This window comes from Eulemur rufifrons, chromosome 4 (genome assembly GCF_041146395.1).
Source record: "Eulemur rufifrons isolate Redbay chromosome 4, OSU_ERuf_1, whole genome shotgun sequence".
NCBI lineage: Eukaryota > Metazoa > Chordata > Mammalia > Primates > Lemuridae > Eulemur > Eulemur rufifrons.
The window spans coordinates 62,893,478-62,917,292 of record NC_090986.1 but is presented as its reverse complement, the minus strand read 5'-3'; the positions used below and the strand labels follow the sequence as shown (position 1 = coordinate 62,917,292).

The window sequence follows — 23,815 nt, the reverse complement described above, 5'->3', positions numbered from 1 at the left end:
AGCCTCCTGAGTAGCTGGGACTACAGGCATGCACCACCATGCCTGGCTAACTTTTTCTATATATATTTTTAGCTGTCCATATAATTTATTTCTATTTTTTAGTAGAGATGGGGTCTCGCTCTTGCTCAGGCTGGTCTCGAACTCCTGAGCTCAAACGATTCGCCCACCTCGGCCTCCCAGAGTGCTAGGATTACAGGCGTGAGCCACCGCGCCCGGCCCAATGTAGGACTTCTTAAAACCTTTAAGTCAGAGAACGATTATGAATCTGCTGGGGAGTATTTTAGCAGAGTTTCCATTGTGAAAAACTTTTCACTTTCTCAGAGCATTTCTAGGACTAGTGTTTCAAGCCTATACTTTGAGAAACCTACAGCAGTATTGGGATTTTGTTTCCCAGGCAATATTGGGCAATGTCTGGAGATATATTTTGTTGTCACGGCTGGAGGGCAGGTGGCTGTTACTGGCATCTAGTGGGTGGAGGCCAGGGATGCTGGTAAACATGGTACAACATACACGACAGCCCCCACCACAAAGTTGTCCAGCCCCAAATGTCAATAGTGGGACCATTGAAAAGCCATGGGCCAGGGTGACCTCTTCTCGCATAGACCAACCCCACCCCGTAGCCTCAGAAATATGAAGTGATGAGACAGCAAAAAAGATAGGAGAGAGAGGAGGAAAAGAAAAGAGGAAACAAGGGAGGAAATGAAAGAGAAAAACAGAGGTAGAGATAAGGAAGAGCCTGGGGGAAAAAAAGGAGAGAAGGCAGATTCAAAACCGCCAAAACTCAGAAGCGCCCAAGATGGCCTTCAGTAGCTGAGTGGACAAATAAACAGCAGGACATTCAGACAATGAAATATTATTCAGTGCTAAGAAGAAATGAGCGATCTACCAATTTATGAAAAGACATGGAGGAATCTCAAATGCATATCCAGGTAAAAGAAGCCAATTTGAAAAGGCTCCATACTGTACAATTCCAACCATATGACATTCTGGAAAAGGCTAAACTATGGAGACAGTAAAAAGATCCGTGGTTGCCCGGGGGGTTGTGGGGAGGGATGAACGGGCAGGGCACAGAGGATTTAGGGCATGAGACTACTCAGTATGATACCACAATGAAGACTACATGTCATCATACCTTTGTTCAAACCCTTACAATGTACAACGTCAGGAGCAAACCCTAATGTAAACAATGGAATTTGGGTAATTGTGTCAATGTAGGTTCAAACATTGTCACTCATGTACCACTGTGGAGGGGTGTTGATTTGGGGGGGGGGGTGCAGGTGTGGGCAGATGGGAACGCTCTGTACTCTCTGTTCAGGGGAGCTGTGAACCCAAAACTGCTCTAAAAAATTAAAGTCTCCTTGTTACGAAAAGGAAGAAAAAGAAGGCAGAGCAGCGCACCGGTGTTGACTGGCCCCAGCCTCTTCACACCTTTATTACTTGTCTGGGTTTAGGAAGGCCCACAGCGCTGCTCTTCAACAGACGTGAGCTGGCGGTGAAGGCGAGGAAGACGGAGGGGAGGCAGGGGATTCTCTTCCGCCCCAAACCCGGTGTCCTGGTTCGCCGCGGAGGCCTCAGACCCTGCTGGGCTTCTTGGGGTCCTTGCTCTTGGCCGCCGGCATGAAGGCGTACAGCTCCTCGATGAGCATCTCCATGCGGGCGGTGACCTCGGTCACCGTGTCGATGACCAGCTTCTGCTGCAGCTTCAGCTTGTTGTTCTCCCACAGGGCCTTGTTCTCCTCTTGGAAGATGCGGTGCTCCTCCCGCAGCACGTGCAGGGCCCTGTTCTCCTCCTGCAGGAGCCGGTTCTCCTCGCGCAGGGCCTGCAGCGCCTGGTTCATCTCTCTCAGCAGCTGCAGGGACGCGCCGCTGTCAGGCAGGCCCGGGCCCGCCTTGCCCTCCTCCTCCGCGGAAGGCCCGGACAGGTTGCCGACCATCTCCCGCAGGGCGCGCAGCGTCTTGGAGTCCTCCTGCGGGGTCAGGGCCCCTTTGGGGTCCTCGAAGGAGCAGGAGAGGCCCGAGCTCTGGTCGGGCAGCAGCCCGGGGCTGTGGGGCTCCTCGTGGGGAGAGGGGGACTGCTTGCTTTCGTCCGTGGGGACGGCCTTGTCCTCCGCCTGGGCCCAGTAGGTCTGTCTCTGCTCCAGCAGCTGCTGCAGGGCACGGTTCTCCTCCCGCAGCAGCTGCAAGGTGCTGTTCTCCTTGCCACGCGGCACCTGCAGGGCCGCGGTGTCCTTCTTCACCGCCTCCAGCGACCCGTTGTCCTTGTGCAGCAGCGGCGAGGGAGCCCGGCTCTCCTCCAGGCCCTGCGCCGCCTTGTGCTCCTCCCAGAACACCTGCAGGATCTTGTTCTCCTTGCGGAGGGCCTTGTTCTCCTCCCTCAGAGACTTGTTCTCCTCCCTCAGAGACTTGTTCTCCTCCTGCAGCAGGCACTCCTTGGCCAGCCTCTTGTGGTGCAGCTTGTGATGGAACGAGGGCGAGGGCGAGAAATAAGGCGACTGCAGGCGGCAGTTCTCGTTCACCCAGCGCCCGTCCTGGAACACGAACATCTCGTCGCTGAGCTGCACTCGCGGGGGGTTGTAGTCCAGGTCGAGGTCGGCCTGCGAGGTGGGGCGCTCCATGGGGTCCAGGGGCCCGGAGGAGAAGCGGTTCAGCGGGTAGGAGTGCTGGCTGACGATCCTGCGGCTCAGCCGGGGCAGCGTGGCCTGCCTCGCGCAGCGAGGGGTGGAGTATAGGTTGTGCAGCCTCAGGAAGGGCTCAGCTATGCCCCTCTGTGGGAGAGAACAGGGGGGCCCAGCGTTAGTGACGGACTGACACGCCCAGGGCTGGCGGACAAACTGAGAGGCCGGGACACCCCCACGTCAACCCAGTTTGGTAGTCTCGCCCCGCCGCAGTGGTCACTCTTGCCTCTTGGAGTCCTCACAGGGAAATATAGCTGATCCTTGTTATTATAGGTAGTTCTGTTCTATAAAATCACCTCCAGCATTGAATTAACGAACGCAAAATTATTGTTCCTAGGGAAATACAGGGCTAGGTTCCTGTCAGCCTCTGGGCACAACATTTTCGGTCACCCGATCAATACATAGCCTTGTTTTGTGTGTGTTTCTATTTAAACACACCTTAACTGATAGGTACTGCTGATTCATTAACACTGAATTTGGGTCAGCAGCGCCATCACTTACGCCTGAACGAAACTTCTCGAACACATGTGTTTTCGCCATAAGGCAAGACTATAAAAGTGCTGCAAGTACTGATTTTAGAGTTACAAACAAATTTTAGCAAGTGGGCAAATTCGCAGATATGGAATCTATTAAAATAATCATGGTGGTTTTAAAGGCATTGATTTTAGAGTTAACCAAATATGTTGAGTCCTAGCCTCACCACTTATCACTTACAAGGATTTGGGCAAGTTATCTGAGTTTTAGTTTCCACAATTTCAAGTTAGAGTAATTGCATCTACCTCCTTGACTCAGAGATATTCTGAGGATTAAAAGAGGTAATGAATGAAAGCACAAAGCATGGGCTCTGGCACACTCTGTCGCCCTAGAGGAGGAGCAAACACTGTTCTCAAGTGATCCCAGCCACAGGTGTTGACCTACACTTGGCATGAGCAGAGGGCAGCATAAATCACACCAATAGCCACCCAATTACTGTGTCCAAAATGGCAGTGCCATTGGTCAGCCCAGCCTTTTCTCCTGCCCTGTTCAGACTTACTCTCCACTCATAGCCACACTTGAGTCTGTACTATTGGCTAAACCTCCACCCCCAGCTCCCAACATAGTGCTAGACTCAAAGCAGAGTCCTGCTGATAATTGTGGAAAGGAAGAGCACCATCTCAGATATGTCACTGAGTGATGAGAGTTTGACGTGTGGTAAAAAAAGGTGGCAAAGGGCACTGAGGAATTCATAAAGAGGAGCTCGTGATGGTGGCCGTGAGCCTCAAGACCACAGCATAAAACAGGGGTCAGATACACAGAGCTGAAATCTAGCAAGCAGGTGCCTCTCACACTTCCCAGTACAGAACCTGAGTTTTAAATGTAGATTTCAGAGCCTCCCACTTGTACATCTGATTCACTCAGTCTGGAGTGAGGCCCAGGAATCTGCATTTCTAAGCATCTCTTTCTGGGACTCTGGCTACAGGTGGTCAGGATAGCTCTAAGTCAGGTAAAATGTGCAGTTTGCCTGAGTGGGAGTTCCACCGGGGTTAAGGACTGAGGAGTGAGGACTAGGGGGTCTTAAGCATTCTCATCCTGCTTCTGTTACTGATGGGCAATTTAGAACCAGAGAGCTTTCTCACTCACTCTGAGATCCAGATTTTTCTCTAGTAAAAAGACAGTCAGACTCCGTGATCTTAAAGGCACCTTCCAACATTAAAAGTCAATGAAAGGTACTTGCAAAATGGAAATAATAATATATGCCCTGCTTAGTGAACAACACTGTTGTGAGGATTGAATGAGATAATGAATGCAAAAATGTTTTTAAAACTGCCAAGTGCCATAGAATTGTAAAGTATTGTTATCAAGAAAAGTAGATTCCACTCATGCGAGGATTCTGAGATAGATTCAAAAAGAAGTTAACAGGTGGAGTGCACATTGGAGAAGAGGCAACAACTGCAGCAATGAATTTAAATAAAAATAAGATCATGATAGCTACTTCCAAATACACCAAAAGCGTCTCACCCAAGTACATCAAAATGCTCTCCAGATATCAATGCCTTATTTCTTAGGTTATTTCCACAACTGTACAGACAGAGAAGATGGAAAACAAGTCAGGCTATCTGAAGTATATATGCATGTATGGAGAGAGATATAATTTGCATGGTGTATAAAATTGGTTAGAATTCTTTAAGACTCAAAGAGCTAGATAAATAGGAGATGCAGTTCTATGCCATTAACTTTGCAATAAGCACATGTCATTAAATTTGTAAGGCTATGCTCAATCTTCCAGATAGCAAGGGTGTGAGGGCATTTTGCAATCAGGATCTTATTTACTTTAAATAAATTCAGCCTCCATCGTTTTCACATTTCTCTATTGGGAAAGCACCTTCGCTCTTGTGTCTGAGTCTGTGATCAGAATGAACCTCAATGTGGATAACCCAGACCATTTTCTTGTAGATTTAAGGTCCTGAGACCCTGGATTTCTGGCAAGATTAGCCAAGGCCAATAAGGAGTGAATCTTAGTAGGTCCTCTCCATCCTTATACAAGAACCAATGCAGGGCTGCATCTCAATAGGATCTTGATCCAGAAGATATTACTATGGAAAAATGTTTTAGTCAACTGAATCCTAAAAAGGAAAAGGCAGAAGAAGAAAAATATTGAGCCCCAATTTCATGCTAGGCCCTGAACTGAGCATTCTACCTACTGAATTCATTTAATTCTCACAGAACAGACAAATAAGATGCTATTATTCTTCCCATTTTACAGATGGAGAAACTGAAACTAGGAGAAAATAAATAACGAGCATTAGTTCACTAACTAAGACACAAAACCACATCTAAACTTAAATATGTGAAGTTACACGTGTGGGAAATCGCCATGGATTTATCAAAGGAGTTGTCAAGGTATTTTTTCCTTAACTTTTTATTATGGAAAATTTCAAACATATACAAAAGGAGAGAAAATAGTCTGATAAACTTCCATGTACTCATCACCCAGCTCTACCAAGTGTCAAATCAAGGCCACCCTTGTTTCATCCAGACATCTACCTGATTCCACAGCCACCCCCCCACCACTGGGTTATCTTAAAGCCAAGTGACATCATGTCATTTTATCCATAAATACATCAATGTGTGTGTCTTTCTAACAGAAACACAATATCATTATTGCCCCTTTAAAATTTAACAATGATCCCTAAATATCAGCAAATACTGAGTCAGTGTTCAAATTTCCCTGATTGTCTCATAATTTCTTTCTTATGATTGTTCTGTTTCAATCAGAGAGAATCAGAGAGGTACTCTTCTTCATCCCACTAAGCATGCGAAGAGGGATTTTAAAATTTTAATAATCGTGTATTTATCTGAATGGGTACTAGAAAAAAATACCTACTTTATCAAACCTATAAGCCTGTGGATATTATCAAGGTGGGCTAAAGTAAAGTGGCACTGTTTCTATTTCTTTTTTTTTTTTTTTTTTTTTTTTGAGACAGAGTCTCACTCTGTTGCCCAGGCTAGAGTGAGTGCCGTGGCGTCAGCCTCGCTCACAGCAACCTCAAACTCCTGAGCTCAAGCGATCCTCCTGTCTCAGCCTCCCGAGTAGCTGGGACTACAGGCATGCGCCACCATGCCCAGCCAATTTTTTCTATATATATTTTTAGCTGTCCATATAATTTCTTTCTATTTTTAGTAGAGGTGGGGTCTCGCTCTTGCTCAGGCTGGTCTCGAACTCCTGAGCTCAAACGATCCGCCCACCTCAGCCTCCCAGAGTGCTAGGATTACAGGCGTGAGCCACCGCGCCCGGCCTGTTTCTATTTCTGAAAGTGAGATTTAAGGAAAAAATATCAAATGTACAGACACTTTCGGATATGACAATATTCATGATTGAACTTTGGGAAAACATTGATCCAAAACAAATGCTTTTTTCCCTGTGAAATTTCTCTGATTCCAGTCGGAGCTAGCTGGATTTAATCTTCAAAGGAAAACTCTTTCTTGGCCTTGTGAAAATTCTTCACCCTAATAATACTCCCACTTGGAGTGTTCTTGTACCAATTTTTCCTCTACATTTGTGTCAATTAATCAACTAACCTTAACTTGGCATCTACTGTGTTCCAAGCTCACAGACCCTGCCCTCAGGGAACTTCCAGTCAATTTGAAGAATCAGCAAATAGCACCAATTATTTCCTGGTGCAAATGAGAGAGGCAGCAAGGTGTGGGGAGCAGAGAATTGGACATGATAACACCTGAAGAGAGTCCAGGCTCGGTACTGTATGATCTTTATAAAGTCACTTAATTTTTGTGCCTCAGTTTCCATATCTAGCAAATGTGGATACTAACATGATTCAGGGCCACCCCATACATTTTTGCAGATAGTACAATGCCCAACCCTAGGGAGTGCTAGTCACAACTGCTGTTGCAGTGCACAACCTGTACAAACTTGCACAGCACTCGCACTAACATTTGCCCTACTTATTTCAGAAGGTTTGTTATGGAAATCAAAAACAAAAGGAGAATATGTAACATTTTCTTTGTTTATGAAGAGCTACAGACATGCAAGAAGGGTTACTACATTCAGAAGAGAAGTTGCTTCACATTTCCTTAAAGGAAGATTGTATAGAACAAGAAAAAAATAATACTTATTGGGTGACTATTATGTGTCAGATGATATGCTAAATGGTTTCTATATTCAAATGTAATACCTTACCCAAAAGAACTAGCACAGTTCTACCGAAGATCACATAGCTGTCAAGGGAGCACAGTCAGAGTTTAAAAGTAGGATATTTGACTCCAAACTCCATGCTCATTCTAGCATTCCACGATGCCCAGGCATTTTATTTTGCGTATGTTGATATTATTACTTTGCAAGGGTTCTCTTACATCCAGTCCCCCCTCCCCATATGTATAAATTGCAGTTCTATAAGGAAAGTTACCTGTCCCTTATTTTTTTGATAGTCCTAGTCCTGGGAATTAGAACAGCAAATTCCACATACAGTGGAGGCTTAATGAGTCCTTGCCAATGAATCAATCAACCAAAATGAAACGAAATGTGGAGAGGAAATATTAGGTTGAACTATAAGAAACTGTTAATATTCTACCATTTTTGCTTACAAAAGTGGCAATTTCTTTTGTCTTAATAATTTAGTGTATTTGGTAATGCTATATGCTCATTTCAATTCAGATTTTATTTATTTTTTTTACATAATTTTCTTTTCCTATAGATTTTTCTTTCTTCTTTTCTTTCTCTTTTTTTTTTTTTTGTTTTTTTCTTTTTTTGAGGCAGGATCTCTCTCTGTTGCCTGGGCTAGAGTGCCGTGGCATCGGCCTAGCTCACAGCAACCTCAAACTCCTGGGTTCAAGCTATCCTCCAGAGTAGCTAGGACTACAGGTATGTGCCACCACGCCCAGCTAATTTTTTCTATTTTTAGTAGAGATGGGGTCTCACTCTTGCTCAGCTGGTCTCGAACTCCTGAGCCCAAGCCATCCTCCAGCCTTAGTCTCCCAGAGTGCTAGGATTACAGGTGTGAGTCACCGCGCCCTGCCCTCAATTCATATTTTAAAACTTTAAAATCATCCCAAGGCAAAGCTGTTACTGCATGATGTAAAATCTGTAACAGTGTGTTTCTCTTCATGGGAATTCCACAAGGCTTGCTGGGCGGGACCTTCTGAGGTGGAGTTACTGGGGTTGGTGGCCTCCCCTCTGCAGAGCCCGGGGCACAGGACTAAACAGCAACTAGCCAGGCTTAGCTGACACACTGACATTCTTCTCTCCACTCCTGGGAAAATATGGCTGCCACAGCCCAGAAGATGTGTCCAAAGAATCCTGGTAGAGTCCAAGCCTGCTGACCAAGTGTTTGCAACACCGACCTTGCCAACATTACTGAGGGTTACCATCAGAGAACATTCAGCCCTCTGAGGTTCTTTGAAGGCATGTCAAGTGGAGAGGCCCCAGGATTCTGGAAGGAAAAGCCAAATATGCCACTGGTTTCCAGATGAGATGACAAGGTTGAGTCTCATTATCATTATTTTAAATTAACTCAGCTCCTTGGTACCTTGACAAAGTCAATGTTTGTTTTAACAAATACTAACAGGCAAAAGGATCATTCATGAGGTAAATGTGATTGATTTTGATAGAATTACAACATTAACAGCAAAGAGGATAAAGAAGATGGCATATGTGGTAGTTTTAGCTAATTGTTTAACGGGGTCTCTCCTGAAATCTTCCTCCAAACAGTTATTCAAACTGGCAGAAATACAGGTGCTGTCAGTGGGATTTGGGCTGCAGAGGAACAAGCCCAAACAAAGGAGGAGGAGAAAAGGCCAAGGGGAGGGAGAAGGAGGCCCGGGAGGGTGCTGTGGGAGCTCAGTCTGAGCTGCCGCAGCTCCTTCATTAATGATCTGGGAGTAAACAATGCCGTAATGAAATTCACAGAGAGACTCACTGGGGAATTTCCAGTGCCTGTGAGAACTGAATCATTCTATACAAAAGGAACCGGGAGATCAGCTCGCTTGGGCAGGAAACACCATTGATGGCTTGCAAGTTAATGCGCTGAAGGGAAATACATCAGAAAACACAAATATTTAATGTGAGGAAGAAAAATGGGAAATCAATAAGACCCCGAAAAGACCTAAGGGTGATAACAGGTAGTGAATCACAGGCATTTGCAATGTAATTGAGAAGCCCAGACGCACAGCAGGACGGTGAGCTGGGTGCCAGAGGCACTTTCCGCCAAGTCCCTTCTGAAAGGAATGGACTCCATCCCAGAATAAGCAGCATGTGGCAGATATAAGCAGGGAGCGCAGGGATGAGCAGTTAAGATGTGAGGAGAGGAGGTGACATCTCCTGAAAGCAAGAGAGGAACCACAGAGCTAAGATGCAACCTTGCCCAGCCAGGTGGCATGTGCTCAGCCTGTGGCATAGCGGAGAGCGTGGACATTAACCTGGGTCCACTCCCCTACCTCCTGCTCTGCCATTACCAGTGGGGTTCCTAGGGTTCCTAGTTCCCATACCTTTAAATTCTCTACCTCTCACTTGCCTGGCCCTGTGCCTGATACATGATCTGATCAGCGCAGTCAACATTTCTTCCTCCCCTTGTTTCCCAGATCAATCCTTTGCCCCAAGCCGTGCATCATCTCATTTGGGGAGATGGAGCAAGCATGTCGGTCCCTCTCACAGCCCTGATGGTGGTTAGGTTCAGATTATCTGGTTATAGACACCCACACCCCTCCCCCAGAGCACCAGAGCACCCTGGCAGGTGTCCAAAACATGGTGTGTAAAGCTTGTGCCCCTTAGCAGGTGTACTCATGAGACCACATCTGCCCATGCGGGGCGCACGTGCCAAGATGGCAGATATCCTCTCATTCCACCCCCACCCTGCCCTCCAAGACCCCAGCAGCAGCTCCAGGTCCTCCAGCACAGGAAGCAGACAGCCCTAGAACAAGTTCAAGCCCTCAAACCACCTTCCTCCTCAACCACAGGGCTGTCTCTAGGAGCTGGGGACGGCAAATTGTACTGGGTGTAGTTGGAAGCATCTTTCCAATCTCTCTATCACATGGCCACTCCTCTTTCAAATCCTACTCCCACCTCCACCCTACCTCCAGCTTGACATTCTCTGCCTGTCCCTTAGCTACGCAAACATTGGTTTACGTGAGCTGTGAAGGAACCAAAAGAGCAACACCCATGCTGGGGGCAGAGTGGAGAGAAGCGGCCAACAGAACTCCATGCGTCTTTCAGGGGCAAAGAAGCAGACCTAAAAAGATTCCTATAGCTTGTTGTCATCCTGTGGAATGATCAGAAGAAACTTATCTTAGATTCTAGCTAAGATCCATGAGCTGAAACAGATAGAAAAGTGGCTGCTTATTACAAAGTTATAAGGATAATGTGAAAACAAACATCCAGAATGTTTTCTTGTTCTATGTTTTGCCTCCTGCTGAATGTATTTAATACTTGCCTAGATTGTTACAATTGTATAGAGAGAATGCCCAGAGGTGACAGATCCTCCTCCTGCACATCCCTGGACAGAACTTTCAGAGAGTTACCTCTACAATGGACTCCTCCAGCCTACATTTCAACCCCTCTGGTTGCGTGGCCATGGTCTTCCAATGGGGGCCTTAGGTGACTCTGGAGAAAGCAAGGCCACCCCTTTGTGACATAGCAGCAGTAGAAACAATCCAATCAAGAGGACCCCACCACGGAAACGGCCCATTGCAGCAGGGGACCTGAGAATCTCAAGCCTGCCAGGACTTCATCAATTCATTGGTCTCAAAATAACTCAGGCCCATCCCCTTACACTCTATCTTTGAGACATAGCAGGGTTTACTTCTCTTGACAACTCCAAATGACTCTGTACCCCTTGGTCCATGTACTAGGTCTTCTTCTCACAGATTCATTCTTATACATTTGATTTCAAGTCCTAGTTCTGATTCTCCCCCAGAAATCCAGAGCTGGTGCTGAAGGAGTTTAGGAAATTTCACCCCAAAATATGACTCCTTGGTATAAAGAGTATTTTGAACTAAAGGCCTTCAGAGACCAACAGGCCCTTGGAAGTGTTTTTCTTTCTGTCTGCAGAACCAGATGGACCCATCAAAGGAACAATTGACTTCCCTTCCCTCCCCTGTTATCTCCTTATATTGCAGGAAAGAAAATCAAGAATGCAATAAGACCTGGCCCAAATCATTTTAAATGTAATACCTACCTCTCAAGGCTAATTTAATTTTCAAAGAGAATCATTTACAAGTCAGTTTCCCCATCCTCCCTAGTAACCATTTATGGCTCCTAAGCAGAATTATCTAACGTTTCTCATCTCTCTCTCCCCACTAAAAGGAGGGTATAAAAATTTCTGGACCCCACTGGAATATTGGATAATCATTCTGTGATTCTCCCCATGTGTATGGTAAATAAACCTCTTCCTCTTATTAATCTGCCTTAATTGTGAGTTGATCTTTCACCCCCACAGTGCATAACAGCAAAGGATCTCATTTCGAGAAGGTTGGATTATTTCAGAGTGTCATGGAAACTTAGAATGTTAGGACTGGAAGGTTTTCCTGCATCATCTAATCCAGCCCCTTTATTTAGGGGAAGAGGAACCCAAGGCCCAGAGAGGCTACATGGCCTTCCCCAGCACACAGCCGCTTGGCAGCCCACACACAATGAGGATCTGAGGCCCTGACTCTTCTGCTTATTCTACAACATCTCGCTCGCGTTTTGAAAGGGTTACTCTGGCCAGCACTGATAGGTTACATCCTTCTGTGATTATCCCTACCTGAGGCAGAACCACATTGATTGGAATTTCTAGGCTTTCAGATCTGGTATCTCTTTTTCTTGAAAAATTTGGCCTCGAGTGCTGTGGAAAAGAGAAGATAAGAAGATTTCTGCTTCCCAGCCCATCTCTGGGCCTCAATTGTTCACCTGGAAAACATAGGACTTTCTACTCATTTATTCCCCTCTTGTCAGTTATGGACATTATGAAAATCTGAGTCTGAAAGAATGTGTAGATGACATCTGATAAGATTTATCAATCTCTGAATAGAAGTTAAGACAGGTATTATAGTTGCTGTAAAAGCCTTTCAAAAGTCCTTAAAGCAGAGATAGCTATACCCGCTTCCTTGTCTAAGATGATTATTTCTATTTCAAGTAAAAAGCCATACCAATGTGAGGTGCCAGGTATAGGTCCTATGCAGAAGTTGGTCACCAAAACACTCAGAACATTCCAGAGGTGACATCACAAAACAATAAGGTGTTTTTCAGGGCTCATGGTTTCTCTCTAAGCATCACAGGTGGGAATGAGGCATCTGACAGGCAGGAAGAGCTTGAGCTGGCTGTGACCACACAGCTGGTCACAGTCAGTGTGACACACAATAGCCTAAACACTAGCCCCTGTGTGGTCATCCTGGCTGCCATCCACATCCTCCCTGCCAGGCTAGGTTGAGCCCTGTCCTCTCTCTGGAGGTGCCATCTTCCACTTGGACTTGGATCACTGAAGAAGGAAGAAACATAAACTGAATTCTTCCCAGTCCAAAGAAGCACCTGCACATGCACCAGGTTACAATCAAAAGAGCTGCACCCAGCACGAGGGAAAAGTGGATGTCACCAAAGAAAGGATGTTTAGAGGAGCCATCCAGTCAATGGGCTTGCTGCATATCGGGGCTGAGCTAGGAAGACTAAATAGGGAGGGCAGCAGCTACATTCATTTCCTAGGACTGCTCTGACAAAGGACCATGAACTTGATGGCTTAACACAACAGAAATATATTGTCTCACAGTTCTGGAGGCCAGAAACCCAATATCAAGGCATTGGCAGGACCCTGCTCCCTCTGGCACCTGTAAGGGAGAATCCTTTCTTATCTCCCTTCTAGCTTCTGGTGGTTGTCGACATTCCTTGGTGTTCTTTGATTTGTACTGTAGCACTTCAATCTCTGCCTCTGCTATCAAATAGCATCCTCCCCTCAGGTGTCTGTATCTGTTCTTTTCTCATAAGGACACTGGTCATATTGAATCAAGGGCCCACTATACTCCAGTCAGACCTCATCTTACTCATTGCATCTGAAATGACCCTGTTTCCAAATTAGGTCACATGCTGAAATATTGGGGGTTAGGACGTCAACACATCTTTTTGGCGGTACACAATTCAACCCATAACAGAAGCTAACATTAAACATCCAGTAAGGATTGGTACTGTGCTACTGTATATGTGTTATTTTACTTAAATCAGAGTCACAGGCATGTATGCAGGTCCCACCACTCTTCAGATATAGCCCCACCCTTGTACCTAAACTCATTGCAACAAAGGGAACAGCCTGAAAAAGTATTACAAGCTGTCTCTTTAAAACATTTCCCACTCTTTTTGGGAATTAAAACCTGCATCCCTGCTGCAGGCCAGTGGTCAGGAGGGGCAGGGGAATGTCCTTTGTTCTTTGTACCATAGGAGATGGCTCAACGAAACTGTCCAGGCAGAAGTCACGAGTTTGTCTCCCCTGGAGATGGGACCAATTGGAACCATCAACTGTAGTTAAAGTACAATACCCTGAAGCTGAAAACCCTCCCTTTAAAAGCTCTATATTTCTGCTTATAGACAGGGAAAATGGTAAGAAAGGAGTCTGCCTTTTCCTTATTTGCCAGCAAATTAATAAACCTCCCTTTCCTTCTCCTCAAACCATTTGTCCTCCTTCTTCTGATGCAGCCTTGGGGACAAGTGCTGAGCTTTCAGTAGTACCATCACCCTGGTCCATCTCCGGCAGGCTTAGCTGAGCCCCTCCCTCCTGTAGGAGAAGTGCCAAAGAGGACAAGTCTGCATGGACTGTCCACATGGACAAAGAAATCTGCTAGTCCTCCTGGTATATTTTTGTTACTATTATACATATTGTATTGTTCATATTTATTATTATTTCTTCTGTGTTATTTTGTCTGCTCTTAGACTCCTGCCTTGTCTACCCTTTTGGTTGTCTGATGACTGGTTCCCTCTAGTGTAGTAAAAACCTGACTCTGGCTCTGTCCTCTAGGCTGTATCTGAAGAAAGATAAAACCCACCCCATTTAAGTCCCTCTGTGATTTTCTTCCCAAAGTTATATCCAAGATATCAGGGAAGGCTCATGGTACAGTCCCTTGCTAGAAAGGAAGTCTTCCTATCAGATGACCATGAAAACTCCCAGGGCCCAGATGATGGAGCGAATCACTCCTTTCCCATCTGCATCACCAGTCAGTCCCCCAGAGTCTTCCTCCATTGGGCATCTGGGATGCCCTTCTCCTTGTGACTTCTCTCCCTCTTTCAAAGGCCGTAGTCCTTGGCCTTTGTCTCCCCAGAGGCCGGGCTCCAGGTGAAGGGGCAGCCCAGATCCTTCTGGATTTCACAGTGGAATGTGTTCAGCAGCACTGTGGCTGTGGCCAATAGTGCTGGTTCTCACAGCCTAACTGTGACTCCTTACCCAGTCTGATCAAAGCCCTTCGCCACCTCATTCTGGGAGGGAAGTGCTGAGGGGGGAAAGAGGGCAGATGGAAGCACAAACTGTCCTGCTACATTAGCATAAAAAGAACTCCTTTGATGGAACCCAAAGGAAGGCATTGATAGGAATGAATGAAGCTGCAAATAGCAAGTCCATGGCCATTGGTATCTGCAGACCTCGTACAATTCTAGAAGCCAAGAAATAGTTACTTATCATGTATCTCGTCAGCTCAGGCTGCTATACCAAATACCATAGACTGGGTGGCTTAAACATAAAAATTTATTTCTCGTGGTTCTGGAGACTGGGAAGTCCAAGATCAGGGTGCTAGCACCTCAGGGCCCACTTCCTAATTTTGTGGATGAAACCTTCTTGTTCTGTCCCTGCATGGTGGAAAAGGAGAGTTCAGGTCTCTCTTCTGCTTCGTATGAGGACACTACTCCCATCATGAGGGCACCACCCTGATGACCTCACCTAAACCTAATCCCCTCCCAAAGACCCACCTCCAAATTTGTCACATTGGGGTGGGCTTCAACATATAAACTTTAGGGGGGCACAAACACTCAGCCCATGGCACTATCTGACTTGAGCAAGTCGCTCCACTTCTCAGAAGCTCAGTTTTATTTTCTCCAAAGTGGGGCAATTATATCTAATTTAAGATAATATGCATAAAGAAGCTGTCACTTAGCTCTTTATAAATGATCATTGTTTTGGCTTCCCCATAGAAAATTGCCCTTTGACTTAAAATCTCCAGCAGCTGACACACAATTGATGCTTCCATTAAAAAGGCCTGATACTGCAGCTTGTGTGAGGACTTGTTTGCTTCTTGTTTGATTTGTTTTTTGTTTCTAAAAGAAGGGGCATTTTAAACTGGGCCATCGTGGTTCCAATATCTGCAGTTACCCATTAGCTGGGTTTGTCCCTCCTCTGTAGGACACAGACATCCATAACCCAGTACTGAGATGCTTCCTTGAGATCGTGCCCAAAATGCCTGTTATTACTCAGATTAACACCATCATCAATCATCCACATTCCGTGAGCATCTGCAATTGGTGGATGCTACACAGAGCACGGAGGTAGACATGCCTCATGGATTTCTCATCTGAACAGACAGGTAGAACAGAGACAAAGGAAAGGGCAAGCCTGCATCAAGCCTCTCCAGGTTTCCCCTGCCTGCAACTGTCTGAGATGAATCACATGGGGAAATTCAACAAGCACGGGAACCCGTCAGAGAGCACGGGGCTCCCTGCCCTTCCCCAGAGAGTCGCAGAAACTACAGCTCTGGTGCCAGCAGTCAGAGGCGGACATGGGGGTTACACCCTTTCCTTTCTCTTACTCCTGTTTGTAGAGATGGGATGGGAAAGTGGGTGGATGTAGTAAATTGTCATGATGCCTGTCATCTGCAAATTGCATGACATGATTGGGAACACTGGTTATTTTTGCTACTTAAGATAGAGGCTAGCTCTATTCTGGAGCCAGAGGAGCAGCCCAAGTACAGTAAGGCCTTGGGCCAAGCTGCTCTTGGGACAGCCTGCTAGCTCTTGCCTTCCGAGGAAGCAGAAGGCAGTGGGCAGAAAGGGCAAGAGAAAATGCCAAGGAATCTATCAGGCAACAAATAAAGACCAACTGTTGGAAGAGTCTGGGAGTAGAAGGAAGTAATAAAATAGAGTGGCAGCTATTGGGAGCAGCTGGTTGAGGGGAATGGTTGGTATAAGACAGAATAATCACTCACATTTGCAGGAATATGGAAAGAAACAACAGAGGTTGCAGGTTCTGGAAAGTAGTGCAGCTAGCCAGCACTCCCAAGTTCCGGAGATGATCAGGCTTGTAAATCCTTCTTGGTAAAGCCAGAAAAGACACTCTGTGTAGGACTGTTTCCTGTAAGTAACTTCCAAACTTGGAGGTCTCTAGAGCTGTGTAAGATCCTTAAAAACTCTCCTTCTGAATCTAGGAGCCACAAAATCCCCCCAAAGTTCTGACTTTTTCCTAAATTAATTTGTTTGCTTGATCCAAGAATGAGGCTCCACCAAGAGACAGCCAATGGAACAGACATTTAGTCTCTAAGAAATGCTCTTTTATTTTTGCAAAAGACAAAAGAGGTGACTAGGAAGCTCTGTGCCCTTCCACCCCCCACCCCAAGATGATCACTGGCCTTGTGTCTCCAGCAGGATAGAGCCATGCGAATAGATTGGACACTTCCAAATGAACAGGCAGGTAGGTTTCCACTTCACATATGACAAACAGGGGCAAAACTGAAGGCTTCGTTTATTAGGACAACTCTAATCGTGATTTATGCAACTCTCTACATTTTAACTTAACCAAAATTAAAAATCATCAGATTAGCTAAGTGTGTAATCCCTTAAATGAATTGTCAATTAGTTGCTCCTTAATGATAATGGAATGCTTACCAAATAGCATATGATCTCTCAATAGTGCCAAATAAATTGATCAAAATATTTCTTCAAGAAATAACAAGTATCCCATTTGCTCACTTTCCTCAATGAGTTAAAATGTATTTAGATTCTTAAAAATTGGATCTGAGATTGGACTTGCATTACCCTAAGGAAAGACAAACTTTTAAGGTGACCATGTTGTTACCGAAAGTTCAGTACTTGTCCCCGAGGCTAAATCAGCGAGAAGAAAGAACGAGGACAAGTGGCTTGAAAAAAAGGAAAGAGAAGTTTATTAATTTCTGACAAATGAGGAAGGCAGCAGTCGAGCATCTTGAAAGACCTCCAGTCCCACCTTTAAGCAGAAATACGGGGCTTTTTAAAGGCAGGGTATTCAGAGGTTGGGCTCAGGTCTCTGTGACCAGTGTCACATGTCATGGCTTTGGGCTGTTATTATTAAACTGTAGTTGGTGGTTTTGGTCGGCCTTATCTCTGGTGAAGATGACCTCACGACCTCTGGACAATTCTGTTGAGCCATCTCCTGTGGTTCAAGATACTAGAAAACAAAGAACAAAGAATATTTTTCTGCCCCTTTGATTACTGGCCTTGGGCAGAAATGTAGGTTTTAATTCCCAAAAAGGGTGGAGCCTTTAAAGAGACAAATCATGAAACATTTTGTCCTTTTTCAGACCTTTAGCTCTGTTAGATGTCAGTGGAAATATTCACCTCCACACCTGGATCCCATCACAGGGGTAGTTGTAAAGGCAGTTTGTCCGGATGCCTACATGGCAACTCTGGTTCCCGCTCCCAGCTAGCTGTGACCTCTGTCCATTATTTTGCTAAGCCTCAGTTTCTTTGGTGAAAAACTCGGCATAATAGTTCTTCCAATTTAAGGTTGTGGTGAGGACTAAACCAAGCAACACAGGAAATAAATGAATTCAAAGCTGTGGCAGGTAGGCTTGCCCCAGTGGTAATCAGTAAATATTTATTGATTGAAAAGTTTAAGTGACCTGAAATTACAATTAATATACACCTGAGCATCATCTCTGAGCAAGGCACTATGCTCGGAGGTGGAGATAGGGAAGGAAAAGAAAGTAGCGGAGGAGAGGAGACAAGAAAGGAAAAGGAATCAAATACCATCCCTTGCTCTCAAAAGGATTGTAATCTAGTTAGCCGAATTTGGGGAAATGAGATATGATGATAACAATTGCCAATATTTGAGTGCTCATTATGTGTCAGCACCATCACAAGCGCTCTGAGCATCATTTAATCTTCTCAACAATTCTGCAAGACAGTACTATTACTTTTAGCTTCATTTTACATATTAGGAAACTGAGGCACCAAGTTAAGTAACTTGCTTAAGGTCACTCAGAAAGTGCCAGAGCTAGGCTATGAGCCCGAATTCTGCACCCTCAACATTGCCTGCTGTATAGAGGGAAGGGGAATCCTTGACTTGAGCCAGAAGCCCTGGGTTTGAATCATCCATACTACCTGTGCAGCACTAGGCAAGTCACTCACCCCTCAGAGTCTCTTCATCTGAAGCAAATTAACATTCCCCCTGCATGGTGTTTGTAATCATGAAATGAATTGAGTGTAAGTATTATTGTGCCTGGCATGCAGTACATGTCTGATAAAGTTTAGATGCATCTAAAGCTGTGTTGCCATTTATACCAGAGTTTCTGTCAGCTAAAAAAAATGCCCCAAGATCCACAGGTAAACCCTGGACACTGAATATGCTTCAGGCTCTCTCATAAAGTTGACCCAGACTATTTAAAACATTACATCAGGGAATTATATACGAACACAGGTAATCTACAATCAATGGGCTATAAAATCTTTTTCATAGTGAATCCTACCAATAAAACATTTTGAGCACAAATTCCTACAGGGATATTTCTTAATGTAAAATGTTGATACTTTTTCTAATATTAATGCATTATTACAGTGTGCACATTATAAAGCATACCCCAAAGTAAAATTTTAACAGGAAAAACAAAGGTGAAATAACTGTTTTAGAATAATATAATATTATCTGTCATCTGAGAGACTAAAATAGAAGCCCCTTTAAGATAGACCCTAAGGTTAAGGAAACAAAAGTTACCTATTACCAAGAGTTCAGGGCTCTGCTGGCATGGCAATTTCCTAAATTTCTAAGGCTGCAAGAAAAACTACTTGTTAAACTCCCTAACAATAGGAGCTATCAGGCAAATTGTCAGCAACCCAGACCACACAACTCTGATGGGGCAGAGCACTGGCCTTACAAACCTTCTTTCCTAGTAAGTAACTGCAGATCTCAAGCCAGCTTGGAGAGGCTGCCACAAATTGTCTTTGTATCCAGCCATTCACCTTTTGATGTAAAGAGGCAAATTCCACCTCATTTTAATGCTAAAACCCCACCCCAAAGTGAATGTGGGAAGTCTGTTAGATACAGGAGGTCTGTCCGGAAAGTATCCGCCACGTAATATGAGAAATAGAGACATTTCTTGAAGAAGACACAAGATACGAGAAACATTTTACATAGGACAGTAACACCTCAGTCCCCTTCAAAGTGGGCACCTTGGGACCCCACACGGTTCTCCCAGCGTCTCTTGACTGAACCCGTACATGTTCCACATTCTCAGGTGTTCTGCTTGTTGCAGGCCTTCCCGGCCTTCCAGAACGTGGATCCTTTTCAACAATCTTCGACCACCTTTGAAGCGTTTGTGCCACACTTTTATTTGCGCTGCACTCATTGCATCGTCCCCCAAAGCCTTCTGAATCATCCAAATAATTTCCGCAGAGGATTGTTCAAGCTTAACGCAAAATTTGATGCAGATTCATCGCTCTACTCACTTAGTCATTTTTAATGCGACGCCCACACATTACACAAGCTCACTCAACGGCATCTAGCGCCCCACTGACTAGTACAGTGACAGCGTCATTGTTCACGCATGTGCAGTCCAGTCCACTCTCCTTGGCTTCCAGGTTACATAGATGTTGTGCAAACTGGTCTCACTATATTAACAATGGCTGATACTTTCTAGACAGACCTTGTATGTTTATCCATTGCACATGCACTCAACTCCCTTCATAAATATGTATAGCTTCCCCCCCAAGCCTGCTGAATATGTATGACTCTATTGTGTAATATAGACCCTGTGCAACATAAAAACCAACCTGCCCCTTTCCCTCTTTGACGAGAGCATCTTCATTTCATGCCACAGACTAATTCCTCCCAGTTTGCAAACTGATACCACCAATAAAACTCTCCTTTCCACTATTTAGCCATCCTGGTCATCTTTTGGATAACATATCCATTAATAATGCAAAAAAATCTTTTGCTTCCACAAAAATAAATTATCAATAGTAATATTTTCAGTGAGCACAATGTAATTAAACGTGGTTACCTCTTTCTTAAAATCTTAGTTTAACACAGTGAGTGAAAAGTCAGATTCTAAGTCCAGTTTACTTAGATTTTTTGGATTTAATGATTGTCATTGCTGAAGAGGGAACCTTACAAAGATTTATAGATCCAAATGGAAAAATACATTATTGACTGGAATTTCTAAATCACAATACTCAATATTCAGTCCTATTCTCAAAATAATGCAAAGGTTCTTACTAAAATTTCCCCACTAAATTTCTATCTTTTCTGTTATCAATCAGTTATTCTTCAATACTCATTGATTGAGATGATGAAAACACTCTGGAATTAGATAGTGGTGGTAGGTGCATAACTTTGCGAATAGACTAAAAACCACTAAGTTGTATACTTTAAAAGGGATGCTTTTATGATGTGTACATTATATTTCAATTTTAAAAAATATTCTTTGGAAGGTTTTTGACAAATGAGTCAGAACTCAGTGACACTGTTCTTTTAGAAAATTTTAAAACAGATTAGAAATTTACCTTTCCAACTATCTTCACCGAAAAGAAATGAAAGTTTTTACAAGTGACTCCTTCATATCATTTGGGGCAATAAATGCACAGAATAATGGAAATATTTCTAAGTATCCATTTTCAAAATTTTCTCTTCAATGAATAAGTTTCTTTAAAAAAAAAAAAACTCTTAACTCCCTCACTCATTGTTCAAACACCACCTTTATGAAGAAGGCAAAAATGTAATTGCGCTTTTTTCCTTTTCAAAATGGATCCTAGAGAACAGATTGTTAACAGCCACTTGTCACTACGAGAAAAGGTCAGCAAATTTGGAACACTTGTCCTTTTGTAAAAACAGATAACTGCAAAACACTCTGTGGCACGAGAGATCTTCACGATTATTCTCTCTCGGTGCAAAGTATTTCAAAGATCCTCACATTTCGTACAGCTCTCTCACTTTAAAATCAGATTAATGACATCTGTGATCTCCTCTAGCTCATTCTGCACCTCTGACTTGAGCTACTCTGCAGCAATAGTTGGCCTGTGAATTATTACAAAGGTGCATAAATTTCCTGAGTGATGCTATCTCTTTACTCCCATCCAGCACCCTCTGCTAATTCCAGTCAAAGCAGCCACTCCATCATGTTATTTTATACAATTATTCCATGAGAACATTGTTTCTAGTAGAGAAGTTATTTGCAATTGAGAACACATCTTTTTTGGCATGCTTTTCTATAATTGGTCCACCAAAGGGCAGTATTTTGTATGTTTTATTATGGAAGCAGAAGCTACAACTGTATTTCAACCAGCTTCAAAGCAAACACTACTTGATGGGTTTCCATACTTGTCTCTTTAATGTTTTCTCTGCATCTACCAGCAATATTTGCTGGCAACAGATGAATATTAATTTCACTCAATCATGCAAAAAATATTTATTGAGTGCTTGTTATGAGCCAGTCACTGTTCTAGGTGCTGAGGAAGTAATGAGCAAAATTAAGTTTGCGTGGAGCTGTGTTCCTGTAACCAGCCCCTCACTGGACAAATTTCAAGGGCCGCTAGGTAATCCTCTCCCTTAACTAACTACCTGACTTTTTCAGTTGTTTCCCAGAAGTGGTAAATTCTCTGCAAGACAAAGGAGCTGAGATTCTGAAGTCTCCTGGGCAGACTTCCTGATGCCAAGATTCGCCATCCCGCAAAACCCGCCCCCAGTGGGCGTTGCCTCTTGTGAGATATACCTCAACCTGTCCCCAGGCATTGGGGACACAGATTTGAGGCAGCTTCTGCCATTCTCCCGACAAGATGTCTGTCGTGTTTACAATTCCTTTCTTCCTTGGCAATCCTCATTGTCTCAATAACTGGATCTTCGTGCAAGCAAATGGAACTAGAATGAAACCCCCTTGTGGTTTTGACAATATTCCTATAAGGGATGACAGACAATAAGCCAATTTAAAAAAAAATCAAATGTGTGTCAGGGTGAGTGCTCTAAAAACCAGTTCAATGGGCTCTTGGGACGGAGAGTAATAGATGAGCCATGTTGGGTGGCAAGGAAGACCTCCCCGGGAGGAGGTGATGTCAGAGTAAAGGCCTGCATGTTTGCTGGGGATTATCTGTACTTTGGAGAAGAGCCCATCACAGAGGGAGCAGCAGGGGCAAAGGCCCTGAGGCAGGAGTTTGCTGGGTGTGGCTAAACCACAGGAGGCCAGTGTGCCTGGAGGCAGAGAGGGATGGGGATGCAGTAGGACCAGAGGGCAGAGGGAAGCCTGGGAAAGACCATATAGGGCCTTGAGGGTAAAAGAGGGTAAGACAACAAAAGATTTGGAATATATTTTGTTCGGGAACCTATGAGATTTGCTAAGAGCTTTGGATCCAGGGTAAGAGGAAAGGAGGTAAGGTATACCGTGGTTTTTAACCTAAGCACTTGAGGGTAGTAGCCACTCACAGAGGGGGAGAAGACTGGGAGAGACAGGGGATGGAGATCTGGAGCTCAGTTTGGACCAGTGAAGGTGCAGTGAAGATTAGATATCCCAGTGAGGGTGTCAAGAAACCAGTTGCTTGTCAGAGGCGGAGTTACAGGGCAGGTATTTGGAATGTAATACAAATTTGGGACTAGTCAGTGTATTAAAAGCCTCAGCACTACTTTTTCTGTGCATTACCCAGCTGTATTTATTGCAGTGGGAAGAACAAGTACTTCCCACAGTCACGTGCACTAAGTAAGAAATCTCAAAAGACGCTTTTAAGCACTTTCCATTATACTAATTAACATTTTTAAAGGTATTGCACTGAATAGTACATGATTTTAGATAAGTAAAAAAGATTACAGACATCTTTATTGTCTTTTTCAAATCAGGATGGCTTCTTACACTTAATAGCTAATATCTCAAGACGTAATACAGTCAGGGGAGAGACGTCATTAGTGATAGTGGGTATAAATTTGTATCTATACAGCTACTTAGGACCTTTGCTGAAAAAGAGACAGTTCTGAAAGCAAAACTGTCCCTGTGGCCTTTTGTTCGCTTATGCTTGCCTTATTACTACTGCATTCTATCCACGATCTCTTTGCAGATATCTTCTTAAGCCACATGTCCATTTTGTGATGACCAGCTTAGTTAAGACTAGATAACATCATCTATAAATCCACTCTACCTGACCCATGTCATCTGCCATACATCACTGCAATGTGCAAAAAAGGAAAGGTGTCACCCTCAACCCCTTGAGGAATTTGTTTTCTCTCAGGCTAGGCCCCTTAACTAACAAGAAATGTGACACTAAATCTATTCATACTGCTTAGTTTCTTTCTAATATTTTAGAGAAAATAAACATAAATAGAAATTGCAATATCTTTTTCCCTCGTCTCAGTGGGTTGCCTTGTGCAATCTTTGCGGTATCGGTGCTCACACTCTGCTTTGATCTAGTCCTTTTTACTGTCAAAGAAGGTGACAAATGAGGCTACTACAGATTTAGAATGAGGACTGGCCTCAGCTTCTGGGCA

The 23,815-nt window shown here is 44.2% G+C and overlaps 1 protein-coding gene across 3 annotated transcripts; it reads right to left on the bottom strand.

Annotated features, from left to right (window-relative positions):
- Positions 1 to 1,399: 1,399 nt before the first annotated feature.
- On the bottom strand, positions 1,400 to 12,436 carry CBY2 (chibby family member 2). Of its 3 annotated transcripts, none has more exons than XM_069467234.1 (3): positions 12,291 to 12,436; positions 11,906 to 11,986; positions 1,400 to 2,765 (listed from the first exon to the last, which is right to left on the bottom strand). In XM_069467234.1, the coding sequence occupies exons 1-3, from the start codon at positions 12,363 to 12,365 to the stop codon at positions 1,572 to 1,574; spliced, it is 1,350 nt and encodes a 449-aa protein (XP_069323335.1). In that variant the 5' UTR covers positions 12,366 to 12,436; the 3' UTR covers positions 1,400 to 1,571. The 3 variants fall into 3 exon arrangements, with proteins under 3 accessions (XP_069323335.1, XP_069323337.1, XP_069323336.1); XM_069467236.1 differs by lacking the exons at positions 11,906 to 11,986; positions 12,291 to 12,436 and adding exons at positions 10,683 to 10,764; positions 12,241 to 12,287; XM_069467235.1 differs by lacking the exon at positions 11,906 to 11,986.
- Between the last annotated feature and the right edge of the window lie 11,379 nt (positions 12,437 to 23,815).

Bases quoted from the DNA above. Each gene is read 5' to 3' on its own strand.
- CBY2 (XM_069467234.1), bottom strand. From the start codon at position 12,365: ATGTCACCTCTGGAATGTTCTGAGTGTTTTGGTGACCAACTTCTGCAT. The intron at 11,987-12,290 runs GTATGGCTTTTT...TCTTTTCCACAG, and splicing joins ATACCTGGCACCTCACATTG to CACTCGAGGCCAAATTTTTC. The intron at 2,766-11,905 runs GTAGGGATAATC...TCTCTCCCACAG, and splicing joins TCAATGTGGTTCTGCCTCAG to AGGGGCATAGCTGAGCCCTT.